At 37.2% G+C, this 18,034-nt stretch overlaps 1 protein-coding gene across 2 annotated transcripts in view; it reads right to left on the bottom strand.

Annotated features, from left to right (window-relative positions):
* The window catches only part of PRKACB (protein kinase cAMP-activated catalytic subunit beta), a gene marked incomplete at both ends in the record, with an annotated part of 64,798 nt that overhangs the window by 31,455 nt on the left and 15,309 nt on the right, over positions 1 to 18,034 (bottom strand). The window contains one exon of one of the 2 annotated variants that reach the window (XM_079536436.1): positions 197 to 383. The exons of the other annotated variant lie outside the window; for it this stretch is intronic. Coding sequence (XP_079392562.1) covers positions 197 to 383 — 187 coding nt within the window. Of the gene's footprint in view, positions 1 to 196; positions 384 to 18,034 lie in introns of those variants that run through there. 2 annotated transcript variants of the gene reach the window in all.

The raw sequence follows: 18,034 nt of genomic DNA, 5'->3' as shown, positions 1-18,034 counted from the left end.
ACAGCCCACGAAACCATTCCTCACTTCCCTATGCATGATAAAATTTCTTATTCTTCACATTAATAGCTTATGGTAATGAATTGTAAAATTGCCCCTGGAATGCATTTCAATTACATACACGGAAGTTCTTCAACTGCCTTGCACCCTAAAAAGAGAAAATCTGTAAAATAAACAACACAAAAGAAGTCCTACTTACTTGATTTGTCCCATAGGACAGCAAGTTCAGAGAAGTGATGGCTCTCATTTTCCAGAGCCACTCTCAGTTCATGCGCACTGCCCTTGGAATGCCTATGGAAAAGGCGGTTAGCGAAACCTTCCAGTCTCTGCAGCGCGGTGGCTGTCCCCGTGCACTGGGCACAAGGTACCTCCTTCTGAGCTGCCATCTATGCACACTGGCAATTTTCAGAAAGTCAACACAGAAAATATCTGAAAGGACGAGTCACAAGCACTAAGAGCTACGCATGTGTCTAACTTCCTGTATGCAGTGTTTTCTAACCACTGCTCTGTTCTACTTCCTGTTAAGAAAAGCTCTATCATGTAGTGTTTTATACTGTTAAAATGCCTCTTCTCCTGATAATTAAAAAGAATTTCTGTAAGAAAACACCAGCAACAACTGCTGTAGCTTCTTTGCATTACTTTTTAACACATCACCTATTTCACACTACAAAGTATTTTATACAAAAATACCATAAACAACTTGCTTAGAAGCAAAGATCAGAAGCTAGATATGTATATATATTTTAACTTACCACAGCCACGCCTGAAAAAAGTGACTATTCTGCAGTCCTTCCCATTTAGGAAGATGGAGTACTAGCACCAGTACTGCAAACACAACCACCCGTAATCTAACCACTAACAATCTGAAGTTTTCAGCTAATTTTCTAAGCAAGGGGGTTGCCTTGCAAGATCTATTGAAGAAATTATTATCATTGAAAATCTCTCTCTCTACTTAGACCAAAATAATTTTGAAATTGAATTCTATTGTAACATATAAACAAGTATGCATTAGCATGGAAGCTGGTCTTGATGATCTCTAGAGTTCCCCTACAGTTACCCTTTCAACCCCTATAATTCTGTGATATTTGCCCATATGGGGCACTACCTACTCCAAAAATTAACCAAATTACTTAAACTTTTTTAGTAATAAACTACCAGAACACATCACATTGACAGGCCCTTACCTACTAGCTCATTCTCTCTCCCAGCCCTGAAAGCAGCTGGAAGGAGTACCAAAGTCATAGCCACTGCCTCCTTGCATTACTAATGTTGAAGTGCATATCTTGTGACATTACATATGGAGGATTTTTCATACACAAGAAATCTGAATATTTTCAACTGTAGAGTAAGACTAGAGAGCATCATTCTTATTGGCTCAGAACAGCGGGGAGATAAATTGAAAGTGGCATGACATGTTATATTAATATTTAAATTATGTAATTTTGTACACTTACAATGACTAATACTAAATATTTGTGTTTGTGAAAATGGAAATACACATTGGGCAGGTTTCCCAGTATATCTTCAGAACAGATAGGATGTGGTTTCTTAAAATTTTAGGACTATTCTTAAGTAAGATTGAAGTAGCTTTTCACAATGTCTCCTCTCTTATAGATAACATGTGCTGACAATATCTCTCTTATTTTTCACCACCATATTTCTCGCTAAATAGTTTTCAAGTATCAGCTGATACCCATACTTGAACATTACATAACTATTTCATAACAGCTCATGTTTTCGGATAGGACAACAAAGCCATTTATAACAGTGATAAAAATTATCCTGGTGCTGCAACTTCCACTGGACCCTAGGCCACCACAGGTCCTTGTCTTCCTTAAGCTCTCCTGGCTTTTCCCTGTTTTGTCTCAGGATCAGCACCAATTTTCACAATGCTTCCCAGGCTCCAGGCTAAACTACCAGAAAAAAAGAATTAGCAATGACCAGGGGGATTAGTCCGCCCCACTGAGGGCACAAATAGGCAGAATGACATATAATAGTGCAAGTAGTGATAAAAGCTGGCATAGCATTACTCTAAGAAATATTTATATCAACACGCCTGTGTTCACCCTCCTGGTGAATGTTCTGAAGTGCAGAGTTTTGCACTTGGGCCAGAGGAATCCCAGGCATTCATACAGACTGGAAGGAGCAGTCCTTGAGAGCAGCCCTGCGGAGAAGGTCCTGGGGATCTTGATAGATGAAAAGCTGAACATAAGCCAGCAGTGTGCCGTTGTGGTTCAGAAGGCAAATGGTATCCCAGGCTCCATCAAAAGAGGGGTGACCAGCAGGGACAGGGAAGTGATTGACCCCCTCTACTCTGCTCTTGTGAGGCTCCATCTCGAATACTGCGTCCAGGTCCAGAGCCCCCAGTACAAAAAAGACAGGGAGTTGTTGGAGAGAGTCCAGAGGAGGGCCACAAAGATGATCAGGGGACTGGAGCACCTCCCCTGTGAAGACAGGCTGAAGGAGCTGGGCTTGCTCAGCCTGGAGAAAAGAAGGCTGCGGGGTGACTTCATTGGAGCCTTTCAATACTTAAAGGGAGCCTATAAAGAGGAGGGGAATCAACTCTTTGAAAGGGTTGATAACTGTAGGACAAGGGGAAATGGTTTTAAGTTGAGGGAGGGATGTCAGGGGAAAATTCTTTACAGAGAGAGTGGTGAGGTACTGGAACAGGTTGCCCAGAGCGGTTGTGGATGCCCCATTCCTGGAGGTGCTCAAGGCCAGATTGGATGGGGCCCTGGGCAGCCTGGTCTAGTATTAAATGGGGAGGTTGGTGGCCCTGCATGTGGCAGGGGGGTTGGCGATTCATGGTTCCTGAGGTCCCTTCCAACCCTGGCCATTCTGTGATTCTGTTCTAGGGCTGAAAAGAGCCCCCGTGGAAATGTCCAGCCATGCTCCCCAAGAAGCTCACAGCAAGTCTCTGCATATCCAGGGGATCTTTCCAAGAGACTTCTTAATTTCTCTCACCTTTCCTATTTTCTTCAGTAAATCAAGCCACCTGTCATGGAGGTGTGTTCATTTTGTCTTTTTCATCTCTCCTGGTTGTGTGCCTTTTTTTCATAGTGCTGTAGCTGTATCTTTCACACAGTAGTTTCCCTGATCACAGAAAAGGTAACTTAGAAAATTCACATCACTTCACATTATGTATGTCACACAATACACATGTCACATCAAATACAATACATATGTCACATCAAATGAAGATATGCAAGAGCTGCCTGAGAGCATCTCTGCCCGCTGAAGTTCAGCGTTTTGAATGCCCCCAAATGGCTAACCTGGGAATCTGAATGAGAGACCAAAAACAACAGAAATCACAATCCTCTGAGACACAGTAGTGAGCTGGTTTAGGTGAAACAGGTTATCAACAAAGGATTATTAAAAGATACCTAAGAGAAAACCTGGATTTGCCAGAATTTTAAAATCTCACTTCTCCTTGCAGCCAAAATTAATGCTGACATATTAAGAACAGCAGAAATGGTATTTTCACTTCTCTCTAGCCGCTACATCTTGGCAATATTTTGAAACATGTTTTTTAAGAAAGATTCAGCTAAAAATAAAAACGTTATGTGTGTAAATTATGGTACTATGATAAATGTTTCAATAAAACTTCTCAAGGTACCCTCCCAACACAAGAGTGGTCATAGAAACAGATTGGGACTGCAGTGCTGTAATGTGAAAAACACAACATAATCATTTACACTTTTCCTGATGGCTAACCCATAAAGCCAGTGTGTGCTTCCCAGCAGGTGATCCCCAGAGTACATATTTCAGCCAGAGGTAAAAGAGTGCAGCAGTAAAATCCAGCCAGACTTCCAGATTCTCACTGAAAATGAGTCTACAATAATGTAACTAGATGGACTATTTCTTTTTAATAATCTCTGATACCATATCATTCCTCAGTTTCTAGGAAGCCAATCCACTCTACCAATCAAGCCTTAAAGTTAACTGTTAAGGAAGAGCACCCTTCTTTCCTCCAAGAACTTAGAAATGGAGGAGTAACACCACTATATGTACATTCTGGCTTTAATTGAATACAGAAAAACACATTATAATTAAAAAAATGTTTAATATGTTCCCCAAGTAAAGTTACTGTGAAATGTCTGAACTTCAAGGTAGCACAAAATGGAATAATATTAAACATTATAGCACAACTAAAGCCTTCAAGATGTCTCTATTTTAGTCCTGAGAACCAATGCCACAGAACTGAAACTCCCTCACACTGTATCAGAACTGGAACACGTTCCCATCGTTGCCGATTATGAATATCTTAGAATCAAAAACACATAGGAATTTTTAAGACAGCGACCCTGACAAGGGCATGAAAGACAGGTCTATTACGTAAAGAAATTTCAGATCACTTGCAACTAATATTCAGGTCTTAATTCTAATACTGCAATTTAATGTTTTCCTGGTTATCTACAAAACTTAGTCCACTTGCCTGTTTAAGCATGCTCTACTACTTCTTAAGAAAATATCATGTAAAATTTATCACTCTTCTTTTCAGCACTGGCCTTCATCCACAAGTAAAAAAGACATATTGTGACATATTTAGTTCATTCATAATTATGGAAAAATAACTTAAAGAAACCTCATTAATGAATAGTACTGACTTTTTTCCTCTAGATGTTAAGGACAGTTTATTTATTTGCTTACAAAACAGTTTGCTTGATAAAGTATATCTTTCACTTTACGCATCAGTTACTTCTACCACTCAAAGTCCAACTTTATTATTAACAAGAATGAGCAGTTAGTGAGGGCTCCTCCACTTGTGGATTTTGCTGAATCTTGTATCTCTTGTATCTCTCCCACTGATCTATACATTAAGTTGATAGAACCAACATATTTTAAAAAGATAAAATATTTCATTGTCTTATTTTGAACTTCAAAATACAGGATTTTATATTTATTGAATAGCTATACAATTAGTTAAAGGACATGTAGTAAAGAAAGAAACTGGAGTGTTTTGTGGCATCAGCATGAGGAAATACATATGATCTTTTTCCAGATGTTATATAAAGCTTAAAAGAAAAGGAAATAAAACAAAGTACAAAAGTAGTCATTCAGTAGCTAAAAATTACAAGAATTTTATCAGAAATTGTGCTATTAAATGCAATTCATACTAGCTCCTGCCAGGCATTCATCTTTTAAAAAAGAATTATGTGTAGAAAAGAGGCAGAATAAAGGCTTCCTGAAAAAGCAGATGTAGTTTGATTTTCACTGTACATCCAGTGCTATGTCACTAGCTTGCATTTCTTTTTAAATGCATGAAAGGAAGTGCACTATTTGCTAATATCTCACAGATTTAATGGCTTTCCACTTTGAAACAGAGATTTTTCAAAATGTGTATCAGCAAAATAAACACAACTGATAACTGTTGAACAAACCTGAAAATTCACCCATGCAGTCTTAATGTAGGTTCACATGCACATTTTTTCTAAAAAAAAAAAATAATTAACCCCCTATTAGAAAGTCCCTCTGTAAGCAGGATCAAAGCTGGGACTGCAGCACTTCTATAAATAGGACTGTCAAGAGGAAGTTGTTGCTATGGAAATGCTGGTCATATTTCTATTTTGACTCAGTAGATCTCTACTGGCATCTACTGTACACAAACTTAATTGCAGCAGACATCTTTTACTTTCACTAGGAAGCATAAATTAAGGGTTACATGGACAACCAGTATCATTTTCTCTTTTTCCATGACAATACAAAAGGAAGAAGAACAACAAACAACAAACTAAACGCAAAGAGAAGGAAAAAGAAAAAAAAGAAGTCAAACACTACCTGTGTTTAACATCTTATTTTTATAGGTAAGATACAAATTGTCCCTCTGTCAGTTTTCTCATCAAAATTTGACAAATTCATCATCCAGGTCAACAGAATTTTCCTCTTGTATATACCGTAGCAGCAGATCAAGCTTCCTCCTTTTTACCAGCACATATCTGTGGCATTTTGAAGTCAAATACCTTGTAGTCATAATTCCCAATCTAGTCCTCTTTAAGTAGAGGACAGAACTCTCTCATCACAAGTCAAATCTTCCACAAAACTGACCAATTTGCTGAAACAGATGGCCATGAGTGACAAAGGGCATCATATTCCTCCCTTTCTAACATGGCTCCTTGCTCTCACGACAGCTTCCTTTGAGATGATGTGGTCATTGGTGCTTGTGGTCTGCACCCATCAGTAGCAGCCACATTGCTAGGCAGTTTCAGAATATGAATAAAAATTACACAACAACTTTGAAATAGAACTTCAGTAATCTTTGTTTCATCTTTGACATATTTGCTTCTATGTAAGTACAAGAAATCTTATGCCGGCTTATTAGTAAAATAAAGTTCCTGAATTAGAAGAAAGACTAAAAATGTGGACATTTTACTACACATTTGAATAAGTTGAAGGAAAAACTTATTGACTCAATTCTGAGGGATCTCAATTTGAAACAACAGTTTTAAACATCAGCCTCTCAAACAACCAGAAACAGCTCTAGAAGCCTAGAGTTAGCCACTTCTTTGCAACCCAAGATATACACTCGTGTTTGAAGTCTCCTGTTCAGGACAAATTAAAAATTATGTGCTTCAGTCAAGAGTGTAAAGAGTGCTATAGGTAACAACTAATGATTAAACCTGAGAGATCTAGGGAGGGTTATGTTTCGAGCTCATGGTGTGGGGCACTGGAAGAAACAGAGAGAAGGGACAGTAGTAACATGCTTACCAGGGCTAATGTCTTGTAGATTAAAATTCTTGACATGATAACAACTACACTCTACTAATCATATACTGTACTCTAACCATTATCCCTTTCTTCTACTGTACTAGAGGAACTACAATTATTTTAATATCTCTTTCAGGAAGTTTATCTGCATTTTAGATCATTCTCTAAAGGAAAACAAAACAAACCAACAAAGAACCCCAGAGATTCCATTTCGAGCTAAGTACTTACAGTTACTTAATCAGGAGGAAAAACACTTTTGCATAAAGTAAAAGAGTACCAAATGCAAATCAGAACACAGTGGTGGCCTTCATAAAGCATGGTCTAAAATACAAAACATTTTGACACATTATGTGGAGAGACAAACACCTCTACTTGTATTAGAAACTGTATTCCTCTGCCTAGCAGCTATCCTGCAGACACCACTGCATAGCATTCTGGCTCCTCCTCTCCCACTAGCTTGCTCTATGTCAGATATTCTACAGGAGAGGAGAAATACTGAACCAGTATACCTCTACCACTAACCTCCACATCAGCTGAATTGAACAACCAGCATTACAGTCCCTATAAGTAGAGGGGATGCTGCTGGACACTATGTAAGAGGCCACAGAACGTGCAAGAAGATATATCAAAGATTGTTAAATGTTCTCAACGCATTATTGTGTTAATACAGTAGAATCCTAGTTGCGAGAACATGCATTAACACACAGACATAACAAATATAGCTCAGAGACCAGGATTTCTCTGTATATTTAAATTACTAATAACTGGGCTTGCGAAATTTCATGCATGTCTGCATTTAAGTGCAGAATCAAATGTTCTTTGCTGAAGTAGAATCAAACCAAGTGTAAAGAATCGAAATTGGGTTACTAAGCAATAAATTTTAGAAGTACTCAATCATTCGGGTGTTGTATAAACAATTAAACAACTGATTTTTGAGAAGGTAAATATAATCCTCACCATCAACTAACTACAGGCTACGTTTATTAGTGAGGCAGCAAAAAAGCACGCAGATATTTTGTTCCAACTGTGACACATATTCATTTATAAATCATAATTTATAACTAATTGGTTTTATGAAAGGTGAATCTATTTATTAGTAGTCTAAATATAGCCCTAAATAGCATCTGTATTTGAATACAACAGAAATCAATTACCACCCAAAAATAATTAATTATAAAGAAACATTCTCTGTTGATGTTCACAAAACGTTCCGGCTACCAGTCAGAAAATAGGCATTTTATTTCTCAGTAATCACTATCCTTTCTGTAACAACGGTCAAAAGAACTGAATTTTAAACAAGTATCTTGAAATTGAGGTAACTTTTTATTGTAAGATGTAACTGCTGGTAGGAGAAACAGCCTGGTGACCTTTCACTTTTATACTTACTAAGAATGAAAGAAAAAATGAAACAAAAACCTGTTTAAAGCACAGGAAGGCAAAAGGCACTGTTCAAGATGGAAATTTTATATGATAAAATGTATACCTGTTTCTTTCTGAAGGTTTGTCAAGATGCTGTTTTGCTTGTTCTTTACAGAAAATTTAGAGTACATAATAAAATTTCAAGAATAATAATTAAGAATTCATAAAACAACACAGAATTTGGAAAAAAATCTTTAGAAGTGAATATGAATAAAATGCACCATTACTTGTAATTCTCTTCCCCAAAATCAAGCAACCTATACTGCATTTCAGCTGATCTGACAGAAGGTAAAATAAACTTCCTTAAAACAGTATCCTTGAGAAGCCACAGCCTTGCAATTATATTTTTATTCTCTTGTAAAATTAGATACAGGAATACACAGCAATTGTATTTATCTTTAAGAAAAAAAGAGCAAGCAATAATTAAGAATGCATCCTGCAAATCACTTAATCTCATGCTGCGATACGCCAGTAAGAACAGCTTCTTGCAGTAGCACATCTCACACTATCGACACAACTCAATGTTCTACTAAAAAGGAAACGTACGACTTTTCTACATCTGTTATTCAAAGAATTACCCAAGCTAATATTCCAGCAAAATTTGACCCTGCAGTTATCCTTCCCTTTGCCCTCTAAGCTGGGAACTCTCCTAAAGGTAAAGAATTTTTCATGGCATAGATCCAATCTACTTGATATTGAGTAATATTAGCTATAAAGCTCACTCTATGACTTTTTTCCCCACTAGTTTCTATTCTTGATATTTATAGAAATATTATGCTTACAGCAATAGAAGTAATCTCAAATTTTGCACAATTTTAACCCCATTCTCATCCTAGTCTCAAAAGCCAAGAGACCTAGATGATGAGAAACTATTTGTGATAGATCCAAGACCTAACAATTCTAAGACAAAAATCTTTGAGAGCCTTGGTCTGGCCTTCTAAAGATTAATTACAAAATAAACTTATTAAGTTATGATTACGTATGAAAATAAAGCAAGTAAATCCAGTAACTGGTCAATAGCAAGTATTCTATTTGTTCTTAGAAAATGCCACTGGCATTTCATTTTTTTTTTTTTTTTCTCCTGATCAACAGAACTCTTGATAAGAAAAAAAAAGACACCGCAGATCGAACACAGGAAACACACGGGTCAGAATTTGCTAATTGTGGCAAATTATAGATGCTGAAGTATTTTCATCCTTAAATGAAAGATCTCTGCCAAAAAGACTGAAGCTGCAGAAATGTGCATGCCTGAAATAACCAACAGCTTCAGCGCACACCTCAACTGCGGACTGCATTCTGACACAAGCAACAAAGAATTCGCCTAAACAGGCCTTCAGCAACATGGGGGATTCCTGCTAATAACTGTGTATGCTATTCTTAACCTTGCAATGATACAGCCTTCCTATCCATGCTGCTGCTCACATCACCACAATAACAAAAAATACTGTTTTGTATATCCCTATTTTGAATAGGCAAGATCTATCTTACAATAACATCACAAGGGCTCTTCAGTTTCTGGGAAGCAAAATCCCTCTCATTTAGAAGACCAGGAAGACCTACTATCTTGAATTTATCATCTTATTTGTATTATTTTGAGTAAAAGGTAACTAAAATTTTTTCACTAGCCAGAGGCTACTTTTCTTCCTCCTGGAAAAACAAACATGTTTCACCTAGAGGCAGTCTCAGCTGCTCATAACACTTCCTAACAACCTCAACACAGAGTGGTTATTTCTGGGAGTCACATGGCATGTGGGAAGTTTCTGGTTTTCTTCCAATTCCACTCAAGTTAAACTCTACTCAAGAAAAGTGCCAAATGAAGTACTAGTTGCAATACATTGCATGCATTTTTAAATTTATTTTCACAATAAGACTCACATTCCTTAAGTCTTGGGCAGTAAAAATCAGAGGAAGAACACTACCATACAGTAACTCATTTAAGTGAACTATCAAAGTAATGGAGTTATTTACTGAGCAATTGCACTTACTGAGCCCTCTTTCTCACCCTTCTTATTATGATAGAAGAAACAAAACTTAAATAATGCAGAAACGAAAACCGAAATGAATAATTATCCTGAAGTGAACTGCTTATGTGTTTAAGTAAATAACACATCCTCCACACTTCTGTCCATTTGCCTCTGTAGAGAAAACATTCTCAGAAGAAAAATATCAACAGATTAATCAGGCAAATTATGTATTATTTTAACTTTTGGAAACACTGCTGGTCCCTACTTTTCCTGAAAATTTGTGAAAGGTTAACAATGCTAATATCTTGTCTAATGCATCTGTGTGTATTTCCTAGGGAATTTCTGAGCAAACAGAATGTCAAATATGTGCAAGTTCTGAAGACAAATGGCTTTGGGACCTCAAGCTGAATGTGCTCTTAAGTTCTACTCAGCTTGGAATATACATTTGAATGACCTTTTCAAGTAAGTCTTACCTCAAACGCAACCCTTATTATATTCATGAAAGTAAAAATAATACTTCAGTGTACCAAATACAATTTCTTCCAGAACTTTTCAGAGATTTTTACATTTCCTTTCTTTCTTTAGTTAAAATGAGACAAATATTAGAAGCTTCATTAGACATCCAGATTGTGCTGACAGCGTAGAAACTGGTCCCTTTGATCGTTCTGGAGATTCACTCGTCAGAACTAGTAGATTAACTATAGTTTCTTATTATTTTTAGGTAAACGTTCATTAAGACTTCCAACCATGAGCTGATTAACATCAAAATAAATATAATTGTAGTCCATACTACATTAACTGTGACTGCTTCAGTAACACTCAACTATGCCCAACACCAGCCCTCAGTCCAGTCTATACGCAGCGTCAGCCCCTTTGAAGTTCCAAAACAATAAAGATATACCACGTGGCTTTTAAGCTCTGAAGGTATCTTATCTTCTAGCTTTATGGAGGATAACACCTCTCACAAACTCTGGGAACTGAGTAGCATATTCCACTCTCTTAACTGAAAAGTTAAATTAATAGATCAGATTCAATAACATTATCAAAAGCATATCATTAATGTCCATTACCATCCTTCCCTGAAACCATACATTTAAAATTGTATACAGTTAATTCTGGGAAATAACAGATTAATGAGCAAAGCAAACTTGGCAATTTTTTCAAAACAAAACACAGAGCACTGAATATGATTCCACCTTCTCTTATGCTTGCTGCACAAGCATGCACTTGCATGTAACTTAAGTTACTCCGTAACACTCCACCCAGCCTACACAGAAAAGACAAGTTCAACCTAAAATAAGCTCATCTTACTCTTTAATTAAAAGAGCTTCAACTAGAACTGCAGAGCTTTATAGGTCACTGGAAAATCTGCAGCCTGGTAGCTACTCACATTAGAAGTTTTTCTTCTTTCCCCCCAGGAAAAGAATAGATACCTACATATTCTCCCCAAGAAAAAGGCAAGAAAAGCTGATATCCTGAGTACAAATATTGTTCTACTTAAAGCAACCAGCAGCTCAGCAAATACAGATAAGAAAAGATTATTTTCAGTAGTTTCAAACAAACCCATAACACTAGCAGTACTGATAAGATGCTAGAAGACACCTAGAACAGATATGAAAATAACAAGGCAACAAACCCAGAGTGAATCTTTACATTTTTTCCTTGCCTACAAATTCTTCTCAATGCTATCAAACAACACAGATCACACCTCTTCGTAATTTCCAGTGTAAGATTCTGAGCACCAAGTTATGAGCAACAGTACATACGAATACACGTGAAGCACTGCCTTTGAAAACCGGAATGTATTTTTGTCATTTGGACAGCTTTTATTTAACTTGCTTGTTTCATTCCCTCAAGGGAGTGAATGCACATCTAGAGACAAGAGGGCAGAACCACACGACAGCCACACCCCTGTGGAAAGACGAGAGGTCACACAGTCACACCCTGCACAGAGCACAGTGGGGTCAGGCTCACGTGTCCCCTCTTCCTCTCCCTAAAGCATCACTTTGCAATCAAATTGCTCTTTGACAGAACTTTGCCCCACATATTCAAATATTTTTCATTTCAGTTGAGCAGTCTGACTGCTCAACATGCTGAAATTTCTACCATGTATTTCTCTGTTTTCATAAATTTATAACTGAAATTTAAAATAGCTGGCGGCCTGAAAAATTAAATTAAGGTTTAAGCAGGGAAAAAATTCAAATACATTTCACTTGCTTTCATTTAAATAAAAAATGACTTGGTGTTTGATATGCTCAAATTGGCATTCTCAAATTCAAACGCGGTTGTTAAAAAATAAAAAAACAACAACAATAATAATAATATAAAAGCCACATTCAGCAAGGTCTGGGTTTTTTTTTGTCCTAAACCAAATAGATCCAAATTCAGGGCCTCCCGAGATAACGTGTTGATTAAAACACTGAAATAGGTCTTATGAAAATGTAAGAGCGAGACACACACTAGTAACACACAGATCAGTTACTGATGCAACTGGCTGAAATAGGAAAGTTAAAGAAAACTGTGCTGTCCTCCCTGCTCACAAGTAACCAGTGAGCTCTTAACACACAGCATCAAATAAAAGTATTTTCCTATTCTGGGTCATTAACTGCCAACCTCAGGAACAAACACAATACAAACTGAGGGAACGTACAGTATTAGAGTATACCAGAATATCCCTGCCATGGTGAAAATTTTGCAACAGAACAGTAAAAAATGAAGAAGATACCAAGTACCAACTGCAGCTTCAAACAAACACAAACAAAAAAACAACCAACAAAACAAACCAAACAAACCCAGCCCCAAAACAGAATGTGACAAAAAGCAAAAGATGCTGTACAGACAAGTCCAAGAGTGCAGCCAAAGCTCCTCCATACACGTAAAAAGTCTGTCCTACGCTGGTCGTGGAGAAGGTGAAAAAATACCCAACCTATCCCTGTCATAATTTTTCAGTCCCTGAACTTAAAATGCTCCATGCCTATATACAATTCATCTGTACTTTTGTCTTAGACAATAATTTTAGAAGGCTGTAGCCCAAGACTGACACAATACAATCTCATTATCTCAGCTCTTTTCATTCCAGTTCATAAACCAAATTTAGTTACTGACTGCCAACTGTGCATAAATGAAAGACAAAACACCCACTTGAATATTTCCAATATTCTTGTTACTTCAGACTTAGCAGCAACTGGCTCAGGATATGAATACAGACGCACCTTGGGCACACATCAAACACTCATTCTTAAGCCTTTTTTGCTGCCCTTCTTAATTTCTACCTGGTGATGTTAAGGATACTGGTTGAGATACTTAAGTTACAAAACCGATCGCAACACCACTAGCATGTTGACCTCTAGGTGACATTAAAAAATGTTTTCTGACCTTGAGGTGCACTCTCTCAAGCTGTATCTGAGATTTCACACAGAATAAAAGCCTGCATAGCATGAATACTATTTGGCACATAAGCTGAGAAATGAAAATACCCAGTCAGTTGAGGATTGTGTTTGTCACTCCTGGATCCCAAATGATGAGATAGTTTGGATTGAAAGGAGCATTAGTGCTACTTTCTCATATTTTTTAAATGCTGGTATCTTCTCTGCAGTGCAGCCTGTTGGTGGCATTTTTGTCTTTGTGACTGACTGAATTACTACAAATGATAATTACACAGATTTATGCTGGTAAGCTGCTCAAACTATGATTAGTGTATAAAACAACTGCATACTCAGATGCAACCATGGAACCAACCATTCCAGTAACACCTCATCTGGTCTCCTCAGATTCATCTGTCTTTAGAGCTGCCTTCAACCTAGAAAAAGCTAAAATCCCTTTATTCAGTTTTGTGACAATAATTTGGTGAGGTGCTATCCTGCTAGAAAAGTCCTAATAGTACAATTGGACTTGCATACTAAAGAGAAAAAAGAAATTCCAATTGACCATTATAAAACAAATACTAACTTTCACATAACTTTTGAGTTGTTTTTCCCCGACTCTGGTTACAGAGTAAGAAGGGTGAAGATTTTCCTCTCCATCGGTCAATCTATTTTTCATAGAGATATTTGAGACATTTAATACACTTCGCAAAAGTTTTACACAAAGGGAAACAACAATTATTTATTTGATGTTGATCTACATCTACCAAGAAAACATTTACATGACAAAATAGCATAATGCAATTCTGAGCTTGTAGCATACAACACACATCTCATTTTCCTTTACAGTATCAGAACATTCTCAAGACTGAAATGAAGAGTGGCTCTCCCTGGCGTTCTCATTTTTAAAGAGGATTTGCACAATTCACTCTAGTTTTATTTCAGCTTTTTATGATTAATAAACATAAAAGCCTTGAAACGTAGCCAGAAAGACCAACGGATAATACACAATCCCATTAGGAGGCACTTTACCCAGAAATACATAGGAAACCTGCTCTGCAACAGAAGCCAAAGTTTGCAAAGTACTTTCCCAGAGTCCATTTAGACTTAAAAATAGATAAGCAGTATTATGATACAGCAGTCACATGTGGTACATTTGATCTATTTTGAGCTAAAATTAATAAGCACTCCAAGAACGTGAAGTAAATTGATATACTAATTGCCATAAAAATAAGGTATAGCTTTCTCTGTGAAACAGACTTGCCAATTCAAATGCATGATAGGTGAAAAACGAGCATATACATTTGTTTAAGGTACCAGAAGTGTTACTACAAACCTCCGATAATTATTAAAGGACACATTGTGTATTTCTATAGGCCTATGTCTGCTAAAAAGCTAATTCCTTAATAAATACTTGCAGTTAGTTGCCAGTTCTCAGATAAAAGGTGCTTAATAGCTTCAACTAATTTTTAAAAGTAAAGACTTTTCCTAGAAGACTTACTTTCCCCACCAGCAATTCAGAAATGGTTAAAAGCAGCAGGACTGCTAAGCCTGATTGCATTGCCTCTGCCTTGTTTTTCTGGAACATCACGACTGAGAAGTAAGGATTTAGACAATCACATGATTCCCAAGTTTAACAGCCCAGATTTTCAGTACATTGAGACTACATACAAAGATAGAAAGTACTGTGGTTTGACCTCAGTTAAGAGCCAAATCGTATCTACGAACACTTTTAATCACCAGACAGATTTCTGTTATTCTTACAAAACGCAGAAGGATGTGCTTTCAATGGAGATTCAACAAAAGAATGTTCTAATGTTTTTGGTGAGCAAAAGCTTACCACTAGAATCTACTATCTTACCACAAGCCTACGTTTTCCTTGAGGTAGTAGCTATACAAACCAATGTCAGATTTGCCAAATTTTTAGTACCTTTCTTCAAATTGAGCATAAAAATACACAAGCTATGAGCACTGCCCTTGGAAAAGGTTCCCTATGACATCTTAGCTTCACTGTATATTCAATAAACAATAAGCAGAAATTCAGTCATCTTCAGATACAGTGAACCAACCATCAACTCAGTTGTCAAATTATTTACAAATACATGTAACTGACAAGCAAAAGAAAGGCTGAATTACATTTGTTCTACTATCCTCTCCTTCTTTTACATATTTGTTAAAACAATGTATTCCTTTTTCTACAGATCATACCTCATGCAGTACAGCATACTGAGCTACTCTGGCAATTGTTCACGACTATGCACTGAAGGAAATTTTTCTGTAAGACTCTGTAGTGGAAAGTGGAAAGACAGACAGCTCTAGGTAGCTGCAGAACACTGATGGTGAAGACTCTTGAATGCTCCCTTGCAAAGCCAAAGCTCTCTCTGCTCCATGGCAAGTTCCTTAGACCATGTTATTTTCAGTTGGATCTACTGCTGCTTTTCTATCCCCAGTACGATGACTAAAAAGTATTTGGTGTCTGTTCCACAAAGAAGAGCGAGCATTTGTAACTGCCACAGAAAGCCATACAAGTAGCATCAAAACGCTTCAGAAGATTTCATGTAGTACATTCTCTGAGAAACTGGGGCTCCCTAAATAACAGGAAACATCTCTCTGTATCTCAGTCCTGTTAGTAAAACAGAAACTATTTAAACAGACAGTGTAAGGGTATTGTAAGAATATTTCCACAGCATCTATATTCTAAAATGATTTCTGCAAAAAGCTCATAAGGAGAATAATAACGTGCAGTAAAGAAGGCAGATGTATACATACGCACAGAAAGCAATAAGGAAAAAAACTTGCTCACTGAGTACTACTTAATGTCTTATGCAGCAAAATCAGCAAAATCCTTTGGAAGGATAAGGTTTTGGGAGAAGAAACATAGGACATGGTAATTTTTTGCTTATAATACCATAAACGCAAGGGAGCTGAAACGCTGTTCATTCGGGTAATTTAACTCTGCTCATCCTGTCCTTTCAAAACTGATCTTGCAACATTAGCAATTTTTCGTCTTTTTGGTTACAGAATCTTAAGCTTTTTAGAAAAGAAACCTAAGAGTCAACTGTCAACTTGTGGCATCACCTAGATCAAGAGGTCATTCATGAGAAGATCTCTCCCTTGAACCTGCTACATTGGCTGTTAAGGAAGGTGTCTCTTGAAGTGACAGACTTTTAGACTGTTTTTCTGTATGGAGAAATTCAATGACACTCCTTTGCTTCATACACCCTTCCATGTCAGACATCATTCTGTCTGACTGCCCCTCTGCTGCCATCTGTCACACAGCAACAAGACATAATGGGATATTGGTGGGAAGGCTCAACCTCTACTGCTGCACCACTACCATCTGCCTCTGACACTGTGAGCCAACATAATTAAAGAGGAGGCATTACTTTCAGAGCAGCCATCATAATATGAAGTTGTAGCATTCTAACTTAGGAACTTCATAACATCAAAACAATATTTCAAGGCTACCTAAATATTATGGTTTATAACACAATGGATGAAATTGGTGCACTATCGCAGAGAATGATTTTCTAGCTCCACCATGTGATTATAACTGTAAAAACATAAGTGAGGAGGAAACAATGATTTATTTTATTCTCTGTGTTGAATTGCTTTGCTTTGGTGACATACCAGATCAAGTATCTTTCATATGGAATTTTAAATAGAAAATTGTTTGGGATATGTGTAATTTATACAACAATAATAATAGCGAAGAAAATGTTTTGATTTGAACAAAAATTTCATGGAGACAAAAACATATCTGGCTCAAGTAGAACGAAATGGAAAGATAGTTTTGGGAAAAAAGGCACCAAAAAAAGATGTCTGTATGCTAAGTAGATCTAGAAGTCCAAGAAGAATTGCATGAAGAATACTACAAATAAGAGAAACAGGTTCAATTCCCTACCAAATAACTTCAATATTCAAATATTCATCCTCACCACGGTAATGCTTATTTTAAATTGCCCAGACAAAAAGTCCCCTGATTGTTAGCAGAGCTCTAAGAGCACAACAGTCATTCTTCAGTTTACAGCCCCAGCCTAACAGTTTAAGCCAACTCTTTACGACCCATAAAGGTTTGACAGAACTGGAAGAAATAAACCAGAATTTATTTTAAAAGCCTCTCAATTTATATTAGAATTGTAAACTTTCTGAGTAGCAAGAAAGCACCAACTTGGCAACATAAATGACTCAGTGTGTACCTGGTGGTGCGTAATCACGGATTCTCGGAAGCCCTTTCTGCACAGACAGCACATACCGGTATTGACAATGGAAGGAAATCCATGAAGCGACTAAAAAGTCATGCTGGGCACAACAGTTTGCCCGACTGTAACTGAGGCTGCCTGCCTATGCTTCTCATTCTGCTGTCTGAACTCTCCCCTCCTGGTGGTGCAGGTACACTCCTCCAGCCCTACAGCTCTGCTCAGTGCCTGTGCTTGGATTTGAAACATCCATACCAAAACCAGTTTTGTTGTGGGAGGAGTTTTTGATTTTGATTACCAAGAAAAAGAAAGTTTCATTTCTGTCTTTCAGTATCATTAAACATGTGCCCAACCCACAACATTACAAATGGAATAGCAAGAAGGGGCA

This window comes from Tetrao urogallus (assembly GCF_951394365.1).
Source record: "Tetrao urogallus genome assembly, chromosome: 5".
In the NCBI taxonomy this organism is placed as follows: Eukaryota; Metazoa; Chordata; class Aves; order Galliformes; family Phasianidae; genus Tetrao; species Tetrao urogallus.
Note: the sequence above shows the minus strand (reverse complement) of the source record. Positions and strands in the feature narration are given on the sequence as shown.